Below are 12,904 nucleotides of genomic sequence, written 5' to 3' on the forward strand. Positions count from 1 at the left end.
TTTCAGTCGGCGCATGACTAGTGTCGAGGGAAAGTACGCACGCTCGAAATGTAGGCATTGTAGATATCGTGAACTCACAGCTGCGTGTTCTGAACGCAGGAAGAGGTCCGCGGCATTATACAGTCACTTGGCCATGCGTTCGAGACCCGCTCTCTTGTGGACACGGCAGACTAGGGCCCATGGCATCATCAGCATTATTGTGGAGCTGACTTTGCATCTTCGCATTGCTACCATGTGGAATACATGAGACAGTCAGGAACTATACGACACGGCTGATATGCAGGTGGCTCTCAAGGGGCCACAGCAACACCTACGTAATCACAACTTGGGCATCGACGACGCTCGTGTTGGGTAATGCGTTTTGCTAGCAAGCTGCGACAGGAGGTACCTTCATCGTATCAAGCAGGAGTGATGATATGAACGCAGTAAAGGATGTTAGGTGGCCTTGCCGCTTAAAGGTTCCCCAGATGCAGAAGCGTAGTGGCACACGTGACACGGCAGGGATGACCTTGGCAAGTGCGTAATGCGCCTCATGAGCTCCGGACTCCAGGCTCGACGCTGCATTCACAAACACATCCAACCCAGGCCGCCATTCACACTCCAAGGACGATAGCCCCCCATAAACACCGAAGCCTACACTGCGCAATCCAGACTTGACCGCCGCCATGTCCAACCTGATCGACGCCGATGCAGGCACCGAGCGCTTCAGCGGCTACGAAGCCGAGTTGAAGCTGGTGCAGGCCGACCTGAGCCAGCAAATAGAGCAGATCAAAGAGACCAGTGGAGAGCCCCGGAAAGCCGCGATTAGCAGAGCAGAGCGCGCGCTGGAAGAAGCCGAAGAGCTGGTGAGTCGCCGCCTAAACACACCTGTTGCACATGCGACGGGCACCACCACCACCACCACAACACCAACACAATGTACAAGACCGCGCTGCTAACCCGCTCACCTCCCAGATCGGCCAAATGCGCCTCGAAAAGTCCAACATCCCCGCCAACCTCAAATCGAAATACAACGCGCGCTTCCGCAACTTCGAACACGACCTCGACACGCACAAGCGCAAGCTAGAAACCTACACGACAGACAAGGCCAAGCTTTTCGGTGACCGCTACACTGACAACCCCGAAGGCGGCGATGCGCAGCTCGAGCAGCGCCAGCAACTCCTCTCCGGCACCGATCGCCTCAACAGGTCGAGTGGCCGGCTGAGGGAGAGCCAGCGCATCGCGCTCGAGACGGAGCAGATTGGCGCCGGCACACTGAGCGATCTTCATAGGCAGAGGGAGCAGATTACGAATACGAGGGAGAGGCTGCTGGAGAGTGAGAGTTATACTGATCGGAGTATCAAGACGTTGAGGGGTATGGCGAGACGGTATGTTTTCCCGCTTCTTCCTGTCCACCATGCAAGCTCCGGTTGATGTGGAGTCTAGATGGATGCCCTTTTGATTCTTGCGAGAGGGAGTGCTAACGAGGTTTTGTGCAGGATGGCTACGAACCGCATCATTACGATTGCTATCATCACCGTCTTGGTGCTGCTTATCATTGCGGTCATTTACAGCAAGTTCAGATGATTGCTTCCACGTCCGCGACGCGTTTCTGTTTGGCGTTTTGGAGCACAGTATATTGTACAGATGGGTATTGTTGGTTTGAGGTTTAGATATCGAATGGCATCCACAACTGTCGTTTCAGGGAGCAGCGTTCTGCTACATCTACAATCCGCATATTCTGATTATTGAAGCCTGTGCATTGATGTGTTTATGTATTAATGGATCTAACAATCCATATTATTCCTACTACCTGGGTATTACATTATCATCTAACCTTCTTCGCTTCCGTGCTCCCTCACCCTAATCGTGGTTGTATGCAAAGTAGAATGTAGGTAAATCCAGACACCAGTGATTAGATATTACATATTTTGGGCGTAAAAGAGAGAATGTATGACAGAAATGCTCTAGAGAAGGAATGGCTGATGTGAAAATGCAAGATAACAAGTCTAAAGCGAACTTGTAGTAAAAGATGCGATGCTTAGGATGCACGCGTGGAAACAGGACAAAGTGTCGTTTCAAGATGTCGTCCAGCGTGGTGTGTAGCAGGGGTACATTAAGTAAGGGGCCCGGATCCTTTGTCGGCGCGGTGTTGACGGGGCTATTACCCGCGCCCGAGGCGGACGTTGTGTCTCTCCAATGACATGGCCTCAGCACGTGTGCGGCCATCGTGGTTGTCATCGGTGATGTGGTGGTGTAACGAGTGTGGCGATGACATGTCGTAGTCAAAAGCGACTCTGATGTTGCCGATGTTGGAGCCGCTGCATTGGCGGGGCTGAAGTAAGCCTGCTTCGGGTCGTAAGAGCGACATGAGTCGTATCTTCATCGTAGCATTAGATAATATAAGGACATGTTCTGTGGCGTCATGTTTGGATAACGAGCGTGTTGTTTAGGTGTGATGAATCGTAGGTTGTTCTGACAGGCGGAAGGATCATCTAGAGTCCCGTTCAGTCTGCGGATCCAACGGGAAAAGGCGTAAGAGGTAACTGTTTATCTTGTCCCGGCACAGGCGTCCGTGGTAATAGTGGCGATGGCGTCCGCTGACTGCTTGATTGCCGGGCACTAGGACCCAGTGCCAACGGTGAAACGGTTCGTAGAGGGGCGGGGAAGGGTGGGCTAAAAGGTGTGACAGGCGACATGCGGAGAGGATCAATGCTTCCTTGGAAACGGGTAGCAGACCGTCCTCGTGGTGTGCTCTGTGTGCTTCGTCCAGAACTACTGCTTGCGTTGCGAGAATGGTTGTTGTAGCTGTGCATGCGGATTGTGGTCGGGCGGCTGTTTGTAATGGAGAAACGGCCGCTTGCGGTCCGAGAGAGCGTTGCTGGGAGTGGCTGAAGGGGCATCATGTCGCTTTGGACCGAATCTGCCCGCGGCGGAGTGTATGTCTCAAGCTTCATGGCCTGTGAGGTGTTTGGCCGCGACGATGACCGCGTGCTGGGTCTCGTCAATGTGGTGGCAGTACTGGGCCGGATGATAGTATTCCTAGACGTGTCTGGTGCCGTTCTCGCAGTGGCGGTGGGCGGACGAGTCATGGTCGTTCGTGCTGTGTTGGGTCTGGTCCTCGTAGCTGCGGTACCAGGCCGGACGCTCGCCCGTGGGCCAGCTCCAGGCTTTTGGCGCTCGATATCGAAGGCTCGCTGGTCCGTGTATTGTGCCGCTGTCGAGAAGTAATGCGGTGCTATCAGAGCGAAGAGCGGTCGCATAGCTGGTAGACATGCACAAATGATTCCAACATTCACCTCCACCGCAGATAGTGTCGCGTGATCTTTGTTGTCGAACGAGACGTCGGTCGAGTTGGCGATGTCGTCCAAGGTATACAGTCGGATGATAGAGACCATGGTACCGCTGTTGATCCGTTAGCATTGGTGATACCCGAAACTGCCTGAGTTGCCCTACCTTGCGCCCAGCACGAACATGCCCACTAAGCCTTCCTTTTGTGATTTGGGTATTTGAAGGGCCCGGACGATAGACAATGGCATGAGGAAGATGACTACGTCTTGCGCAATGTTGACACCAGCATTCGTAACCCATATGACAAGTTGGTTCATGCAGCGTCCGTTCCCGATGGATTTGTCCCATGCAAAAGCGACGGGGCTGCAGATAAAGACGCTCGAGAAAGTCGACCAGCCGCCGTAGGCTACGACAACACCCAAGACAGCGAAGCACGCTATGCGGAAGTTTCGCACAGGAAAGATACGGAGATACTGTACAAGAATGGATATCTTTGTCACAGTGAGTGTGAGGTTGTAGACCCAGACGCTCGCCCAGAATGACTGTGTGATTGTTAGTCGCAATACAGATAAGCGATGAAAGGTAGAAGCCCCTCGGTGCATATAGGTGACGCATCTGCATCACTCAATGTCGTGACGACCGTAAGACGTGCTGCAGTCAGGCACCTCATCAGGCACCTCATAACACATGAGCCGGGATATCCAAGTATACCGTCGGAGAATGATGATTTTTCTGCACTTACAATTTCCAGTCTATCTAGCTTGTCGTCTTCAATTCGCGCACCGTGCTCTCCAAGGCCATTCATCACTTGCTCCGCCGTCAGCACAGCAAGTGCGATGGAAAGAACCTATGAGTCGTCAGCAAAAGATGCACGCTGCGCAACCAGCTTCACTTACCATAGCAAAAACGATGCATGCATCTTCAGGTCCAGCTCCCCTGGATATTACCAGTCGCGTAAAAAGTCGTAGAAACACCACCAAGCCAGAAACAAGTGTGAAAGCAAGTACAATGATATTAACCCGGGTGCCAGCGGGCGTGATGCTACTCGTATCCATATTGACAGTGTTATTAGAAAGACGAGTACGTAGAACAGGAAATCTGAGGGACTCGGAGTAGTAGACCTGCGAAAATGCGCATGGTTCAAGCACTCATAATGGCTGATCCGGAGAAGGTGGTGATTGGGATGTTCAAAAGCGGATCGGGATAGGAGATGCGGTGCGAGGTCGGTACCGCAGCACGAAGTCGAACAACAGCCAATGCTAGAAAGATGGCTCGGTGTATTTCAAGAAGGAAAAGCGCTCATTGGTAAGGAAAGTCGGACGACAATGACCCCCGGGACTTGAGTGAGACGCAGGTTCGCGACGTTCATGCTGCATTTGGAAGCGCGAAGGGGACCAATATCGACAAGACTCTCCACACCATGGGCACGTTCCTGCAAAAACGACCGTCTCATACGTACGATAGTCACGGTCCGCAGATCGCTTGGTGCACTGACCTAATGCTGCCTTGTGGCGACTGGCGAGGCTCCAGGTTTGGTAGCAAAAAGGCAGCAATAGTCGAGGAAGGGGGTATAATGTCGCAACTATACCCTTAGGGCCAACTCGTGGCAGCCACGGTTAACAAGTCGCCGTGTTAGGTTAGCTTTAAGGTTGCATGGCTGAGGCCATGGCGCAGCGGAACTGTTGATGTCGCATGTCAATAACTAGATGCCGCTTTGACAGTTCTGTTTTGTTTGGAAAGGCTGTCTGTACACTGTCGAACCGCTGTGACAATGTCATGTGGCGTGTGGTGGATGAGTCTGTCGCGCGCGAACATTGCGTGAGGGGCTGTGGTTGGCCCACCAAGCCCGCGTACCTGCATGTTGTGTGCTCGAAGTGTAGCAGCTCGGATGGTATGGCGCAAGACTAATGACCCTGCTGCAGATCTAGCCGAACGCAGACCGTGCACCGAAACCTTGGGGACTATCTTACGGGTCTGAAACGGACCTAAGACCAGCGGCGTGCTCTCCACCATATAACGTTTTCTCCAGGCAATTGGCGGCTTTCTCACACAATCTTGGTAGATTTGATGACAACAGAGTTGATCGATAGGAGGCTAACCTTATTTTGGCACACCGATGAGGCCCGCACCATGCCGCTAACGGCCGAAGTCGAGATCTCGTCCTGCTCTTCGACTAGGGAGCGACCGCGGCTGATCCCCGGTTGCTCGATTTCACGTCCGAGTCACACGTGGTGTAGGGTTCGGTACATGCCGGCCTCAGACGCAGGTTGGGTCGGATTGCGCACTCTGTTCGTTTACAACCTTCTCTGCATCTTGTGACAATAGCGTGTCGGTTCTGACGCTTATGACTCAGAATACGTTGAGCGAGAAGAATGCCAATATTGATGTGACCAGACTTGTAAGCGAATGCAGAGCCAGATCTCCTTGTGATGAAGCAACCTACGAAGCTCCAGCCTCGTCTATAGCCACGGTCGGCCTTAAAGTTTGTGCGCTATCTCTCTGCAGGCGGTCGGACGGCTGGAATGGTGCCAATGAAGTTTCCTTAGGACAGCGTTGCCAAGGGTTTAGACCAGTCATGCAATTATCGACAGTTGTCACATTGAAAAGCGCCGCTGGTCTTGTTGTTTCGAGGATGACCGTTATTGGTTTGATCTGCCGGAGTCGCCTTTTCCCTTAGTCCTGTCAAACGCTGTCTTTGGAATCAGCGACAAATTCATCCATGTCGAAATCGTCTGCATAGATTTCATGCATGACCGAAAGGGAGCTGTCGCAGGAGCCAAGAAGAATTTTTGCCTGAGAACGAAAGCAACGTTGACGCGCCTCATGCGACTTGGTGGAAAGCATAGTGACTTGAATGGGGACAATGTTGTCGGCGATCCAACGCGCACGGCATGGATCTACCAAGTAGATCCAAGGGGAGCTCGGTGCTTTACGCGGGGGTCCAGGGGACATGGTGGAGAGCCGTCTGGGAGATCGTCATGTGGTAGCATCGGTGGACGCGACGCGTGATTTATACTTTTCGGCACCAAGCGCGAAGCGAAAGCAAAGCCGATCACATACCGACAGTAGGCACCCGTGGACTGCATCGTCCTAGACAACGCTGATCTACGCTCTTCATCGCCTTCATCGTATAGACCGTCTGGGTACGAGAAAACACTCCGTGAGGTGTGAAGCGTGTCGCACAATTGTGATAGTAGGCAGCAGGAAGCTCGCTCGTGAATGGGAAGCGGCCAACCTCTTCATAGGCGACGAGCTGCGAGCGCTTGCGACGTGCGGAAAGCGGCGAACTATGGCGGGGCGGAAAGAGCGTTGGACTCGAGGACTTGTGGTGTTGAAGATGGCGCTGCATTTGCGATGGGTAAGAGTGCGCTACTGGTGAGGTTGCAGAGAAGGCGCACGACTCGGTCGTAGTGCTAACAGGTAGATGAAGGCGACATGCGGTGGCAGAGCAGGCAGGTGGTCATGTAGAAAAGGAAGTCGCGACAGTCATAGTTAAGGCGCTGACAAACTCTTCTTCGATTAAGCGGCAAGCCGCAAAGATCAACGAAAAGCAGCGCAAAGCTAGCAATGGGTGTCAAAAATTCCCAGCCGATCCGAAGACCAACTGGAGCGGTCATAGTTGTAGTTTTCAACTAGCAAAAACGCTACCTCGGACGAATCCTCACTGGTAAGCGTAAAGCCCGAGCACTTGGATGCAGAAGAGAAAGGAGGACGAGGGGCCGCGAGTTTATATACTGGCAAGCTGTGCGCTAGCACCTTGGCGCGCTAAGGTCATGTGACCGCGCACGTCCGTGGGATGGCGGGCGAACTCCGGCAGAGGGTCTCTCACCCAATGGCACGAGCAGGCGGGACTAGGCAGCAGGTCACGATTTTCACTCTGCGCTGTGTCTGCCTCATGGTCTCTTGCGGACGAGACCAACAGCAACAGGTTCACGGTCGAGCTCTGATGACCCTACCTGCATCTGCGTCACTCCGCTTGCAAGTCCACAATTACTCACTGCCGTAGCTGCCGCATGCCGCATGCCGTGCGATCCTCTGGGTGGGCCGACGCACCATACCCACCACGCTTGCAAGACTTTTTGTCCTGCCAAACTTGGGCATTAGGAGTGCAAGAGTAGCGTCACGAACACGGCGATACGTGCGCTCTGTTTTGGGCAGCAATCACTGCGTCGGCACAATTGGAACAGCTTCTGTGCGTACGAGGCGCTGTGCAAAGACAGTGCCGCGATCGGCAATGCGAGACTGAGGCACCAACATTCACCTGTCTAATTCTTCTACCAGAATAATCGTCGCGCACATCATATGCTGGCTTTTCGCATTGCAATTGAAGATACTCCGAAGAACGGAGTTCGAGCTGGAACAGCTGTCCAGGACTTGTGCGACGCGCTTCCTCCCTATCACCACTATGCTTCCACGGGCGAATGCGCCGCCCCTGCGTCTTTAGCTGTCTTTCGAATTACTCGCATCCATGGCGATACTATGTATCTGGTAGCAAATACGTCACTAGCAAGCAATTAAGGACTGAATGAGGCTCCAAGAGGAGTTCCGCCCTTGTGTGGTCATGCGCGTCCGAGTCAGAGTATCACCAAAGGATTCGTGATTGCATCGGAAATGCTCTCCGCGTAACTGCCGGCTGCAGTATCAACCAATGTAGGACAAGCTCGTACGTTGCGAGGCTTTGTTGTACCCTCCGCGGTGACCAACACTCGCCAACGCCAGGGTGAGGGCGGACCCTTTCTCCCTCTTCGCTTCGGAGCCAAATGCCGCCCATGTTCGAATCGAAGCTTCGCTTAGGGAGATACATGAGTATTTCAATGTAGGATTCAATACCTGTATGTGCTTACTTATTATCTATCTCGTCCTGTCTGCGCCTGCCTCCTGCGTCCATGTTTACTTCGCATCACGCCGGATCCGCTATCGCTGCAAACGATGCACCAGCTCATCGACGGATCTCATGATCAATCCTCGTCTGTACACGGCTTCATCTTCTCCGCATCCGCCAGCACTCCTTGCTGCTTCAAGGTATGGCTAGACCGCAGGAGACATCATCTCACCTCATCATGAGGTGACTATCGTCGAACATGGAAGCCTCAGGATGGAAAGAGGTACCCTGAGCACCTGAACTACCGTACCCAGCCTGAACATAAGGTCCAGGTATCGACCCTGATGCTTGACCCATAGTGTCGGATTGCGCCGATGAATTCGGCGACGGGCCTGCACGACTGTTGGAGGTCGACGATCGCACCACCGAAGGCTCCTTCCGCTTCCATAAATCCGATATATCGACGTCGTATCGTCTCGCCAGATCCTCAAAGCAGCCGATAGCCACACGGTGCGCGCGCTCTGCCACGGGTCCCTTCATCATCTGCAGCCAGCGGATCGCCTTTCTTGTACAATGGATCATCATTTTAGGCTCACAAGACGTCGATGCTGGGTATGAGAGACCGAGAAGACAGACAGAGATGGCTTGCATCATGTGATGCACGAGACACCACCAGGGACACTGCTCATACATCTGAGGGTTGTATTCCTCTGGAAGAGAAGCGACGATTGTTCTGGCAGCTTCGATACAGCTGTCCGCCATGCGCCTCGAGAAATTTGCGTCGCCCGCATCCTTCCATGGCTGTCGCCGTGCAGTCAAGCACGGCCGTGTGAGCAAGATCCGCGCGGTGCAAAGCTGGAATCGGAGAAGCACGCGTTCCCGGGCGAACACGTCATGCGGTTCACGCAATCCTTCATGCGATCTAAACTCTGGTGGTAATGAGGAACTCCACTGATCGAGACGCTGGCTCAGAAGATGGGTATCCTGTTGGATCTCACTTGGCGACCGGATCATCGTACCCGCGGAATAAAGAGACGTGAGAATGTTTTGGGATATAATGGACAGCTGAACGACAGCTCTGAAGTAAGAGCCTGAGTTGACATCTGTTGCCCGAGACCCTATCGCCATGTGAGGAGGGTTCGCGGCGATATTTGAAGAGGCGGAAAATGTGGGCGAGTCTGATAGTGATGCAATCACCGTACGCATGCCATGTGTTGTCTCCGCTTCTCCTAGGGGTTCCTCTCCTGGATTCGTCATAGGCAATGGCACCGAACAGCACGAGTCCACAATGATGCTGGGCCGGCCAGTAATGATACTGAGAATTCTCTCAAGTGAGTACAAACTCCACCAAGTTTGCACCAACGTCTCACGTTTTGATGCGTTTGCAGAGGGGTCCTCGTTCCGTACATGGAGACCGAGAGAGTAGGCTGATCGCAAAGCCACACCGACAAGCGTCCACGCCCTGGACTGATTAGCAAGACGGCACTAACTCTCCATCCGGATTGCGACTTACCGACTGACTTGTCCAACACTTAGCCAATAAAACGCAAGAAGCCCCAAGCCTTGGATTTGCGGTACATCGGAATGTGTGGTCAGGGAGGCTTCATTCAACCCAAAAGCCCTCGCTCTTGCGTGGAACAGGTTCGCATCGCCCTCCGGCCAGTCCTTGTTGTAAAGATACGAATAGTTGGCGCCGATAGCGAAAACAAGATTCAGGATCGCCTGCCACTTGGGATTTAGACGCGGTGCCTTTCCCTCACGTAGCGCCGCAAAGTATACGCGAGTTTGTTTGACGAAGTTGCGTGGTAGAATCGGGAAAGAGTCGTGCACTCTGAGCATGTAGCATTGCACCAGATGCTCGGCGAAATCGGGTCGCGGCAGCTCATACGGATCCACGTAAAAGTTGACACTCACGTCATCGCAGTCGGCCCAGAAGCTGAATGAGCTTACTTGCTCGTTGCTGAGAACGTTCGAAGGACGGCGTTGGGACCTGGATCCGGACCATTCTCCGTCTGGTCTTTCTTGTTGAGCAAGAGCTACTGTACGCAGCCACTGTACTTCTGAGCTCTTGCCAACGAATCCTGTTGACCGGGCTCCGTCGCTACTGTGTAAGTCTTCGTCCAGCAGATCCAATGCCTCAGTGTCAAGATGCTCGAAGTGCTCGAAACCGCTCGCCTCTCCGCTGCCTTGTGAACCATGACTGTCGACGTCTGGTTGCGAGGGGATTGGGGTCGGAGTACGCCTCTGTTCTGACAGGTCTTCATCCATCTAGCCCATGTCAGCTTTCTAGTCTTTCCCTTTCGCGTCTTGTGCATAAGATCTATCAGGACCCAACTCACATCTTCCAGAATGTCGGCAATCCTTTCCCCATCCTCGGTGCTTACCCGGTCCCTTAACTGCGTTAGGAAGTCGGTTAATTGGTGGCATTGTTCAGTGACGCTGGGAATGTCAGCAATGCAAACATAATTTCCAGGGGAGACTGGACAGACATTTTCAATCGATCTTTCCGGGGCAAAATGTAGACGCATTCGCGATTCGTGGTCGCACAATGCTTGCACCTTGGCTTCTCGCCCGTGCATTTGATCTTGTGGGAGCGACACTAAAAATGCCGCTGTCAGAAGCCGTACCAAATTCAAAAAACACTGGCCTATCGGAAAGCCCATCGGCTGAGACTCCTGGTTAAACCAGGAGTTGTGTAAAATCGAGCACCCGTCATCGGCACAAAAATCTCGTACGCGATTCAGACTTACACCAGTACAGGCCCGTGGGACTCGACGCCTGTCCTTCAGTCCACTTTGTCTTTGCTCGACTCTCTGCAGCCGTGGAATCGCAACTTTCTGTTGCCCGAACAAAGGGGAGCCATAGTTTCCTTGGTAATGATGCTCCGGGATGTTCGATGCCATGATCCAGGGCAGTTTACCATGGATCGACGTGGGATGTTGTTCGAAAGACCGAACGTAATTCCAAAACAGAAGAAGACGACGCGGCAAGGGAGCGAGTAATGTGAGAACCCCAGACTACGGCGGCTACCCGAGATCACCTTCGACCGCATTGAGGCTTCAGGTGAGCGTCTACTGCCAATCCGGATATGGACATGCAGCCTTACCCACTTGATCTCACATGTACCCTGAATTGTACGCATACACGCTTACAGCTGGATGTCTGTTGAGCTAAGGTTTGCGGTTCTTCTCAGTCCCTCGGAAATCCCGTCGGGATGCTTCACCGTGGCCAATAAGCGCCTGGCTTCTCCCCAGCCCTGGCCCTCCGATCCCAATCATCAGAATTATTGTGGGTTGATGTCACTCTTTCCCTGTTATTGGTGTCCTATAGAACATCATCCAACGGTGATTTCCTCTATTTCAACTTCATGAAAGCTTTGCCACCCACAAATTCCAGTCGCCAACCGATTTCCCAGCGACAAGCTGCGCGGCTGCGCGTCAACCAGGATACCCATTCAGGACTTTGGCTTCCCAGGGCGTTGTGGTCGGACCACTTCGCATGCGGCCACCAACTTCTACAGTACCGCTTTTGCCATAGACTAGGATTCTATGTGTTTACGGGAAAGTCGATCGACATGCAGAACTTAATGCCAAATCTTACATGTGGACTATTTGGCATTGCGTATACGATCCAGGCGGAAAATACAATTCCGATATCCCTCATAGGATAAGAGTAGTAGCTGGACCACGTAATGCTTGCTCAGCAATTGTGGGAGCATGCAAATCATACTCTCGTGGGTCCTAGCTGCCAGCCTCCAACCCTGCAACACAACCAGACGTGTCAGTGGTGTTGCGGGGCAGCTGACTCGTTCGACAGAGTCGAATGGCACTACTATTCTTACTTTGAGCCTGGAACGTACGCCAGCTTGAAGTTGAAGGACGAGTCGGCTTTGCGGCACAGTAATACCGGATAACGAGAAAGTATGTACTTGTCACTTACATATGCCGACCGTTGATCGTCAAGTTCAGGTATGTCGCTCTTTACTCGAATTGACTAGTTACCCTAGCTAGCGCAACGAGAGTCAATCTAAAGAAGCACACCCTCTGCCCCGTTGTCATATCTGAGGAACTCGTAACGAGGAAACACCCGCGCATGCTAACACTAGGACGAATTTATCGACGTGGGGCTTTCGATCGCTGAGCCTTGTCGAGCATGGATCTTGTACAGAATTGGTGTCGTGTCACCTGCGCGGCGAAACAAGAACGTTATTCAATTGACTCAAGACCTGCATCTTGAGTATGAAACCTTATGAAATGGCAAGTTGATGCATGACGTTAGGCAGGCTACATTTCGGTGGCGTCCGCAGAACCGCCAACCAATAGTAAATTCGCCACGATCAGCCCTGCACGTGGGGTCCGTCTCTACGTGCGTACGCGCCCGCTGCAGGCACGTCGCAACGAGTAAAAAAGAATTCATGCTTTGATCTGGAAAATTTGTCAAAGGATCGCATCAACGCGATAGTCTCGTACGCTGTGTTGCTACGTCAGCCAAAAAATTTCCGACATGTCAATGTGTTTCACGCTCCGCGGACAGGCATGGCACGTAGTTTTTAGTACTCCACGCCGATCTAAACAGACGCCCCCCAATTAGTAGACGCCCAATCTTACGACTTGTGCATATCGCTTAATTCTGTACGGTAGATACGGTTTAACTCAGTTAGCAGATTCGCGCCGTCCCACAGAAGTACGATAAGACCACAATCCTGCATCACAGGATCTTGTTCAGGATCTCGCTCTAGTCGACCTCGATCAGATCCCGAGATGCAGAACTTGATGTTGCGGTCCAGTTGTGGCTAGCCTTTCGGCAACCGGC

The 12,904-nt window shown here is 52.8% G+C and overlaps 3 protein-coding genes across 3 annotated transcripts; 1 reads left to right on the plus strand and 2 right to left on the minus strand.

Moving 5' to 3' along the window:
- Positions 1-665: 665 nt before the first annotated feature.
- Positions 666-1,566, plus strand: J4E79_002773 (uncharacterized protein; the record flags this gene model as incomplete). The annotated part of the gene is made up of 3 exons (XM_049351670.1): positions 666-845; positions 955-1,367; positions 1,479-1,566. The coding sequence occupies 3 exons, from the start codon at positions 666-668 to the stop codon at positions 1,564-1,566; spliced, it is 681 nt and encodes a 226-aa protein (XP_049214308.1).
- A 1,865-nt stretch (positions 1,567-3,431) lies between these two features.
- Positions 3,432-4,325, minus strand: J4E79_002774 (uncharacterized protein; the record flags this gene model as incomplete). The annotated part of the gene is made up of 3 exons (XM_049351671.1): positions 3,432-3,812; positions 4,013-4,117; positions 4,167-4,325. The coding sequence occupies 3 exons, from the start codon at positions 4,323-4,325 to the stop codon at positions 3,432-3,434; spliced, it is 645 nt and encodes a 214-aa protein (XP_049214309.1).
- A 5,276-nt stretch (positions 4,326-9,601) lies between these two features.
- Positions 9,602-10,519, minus strand: J4E79_002775 (uncharacterized protein; the record flags this gene model as incomplete). Its single annotated transcript, XM_049351672.1, has 2 exons — positions 9,602-10,302; positions 10,477-10,519. The coding sequence occupies 2 exons, from the start codon at positions 10,517-10,519 to the stop codon at positions 9,602-9,604; spliced, it is 744 nt and encodes a 247-aa protein (XP_049214310.1).
- Positions 10,520-12,904: the final 2,385 nt, after the last annotated feature.

This window comes from Alternaria viburni (assembly GCF_023758015.1).
Source record: "Alternaria viburni strain BMP 2772 chromosome Unknown scaffold_4, whole genome shotgun sequence".
In the NCBI taxonomy this organism is placed as follows: Eukaryota; Fungi; Ascomycota; class Dothideomycetes; order Pleosporales; family Pleosporaceae; genus Alternaria; species Alternaria viburni.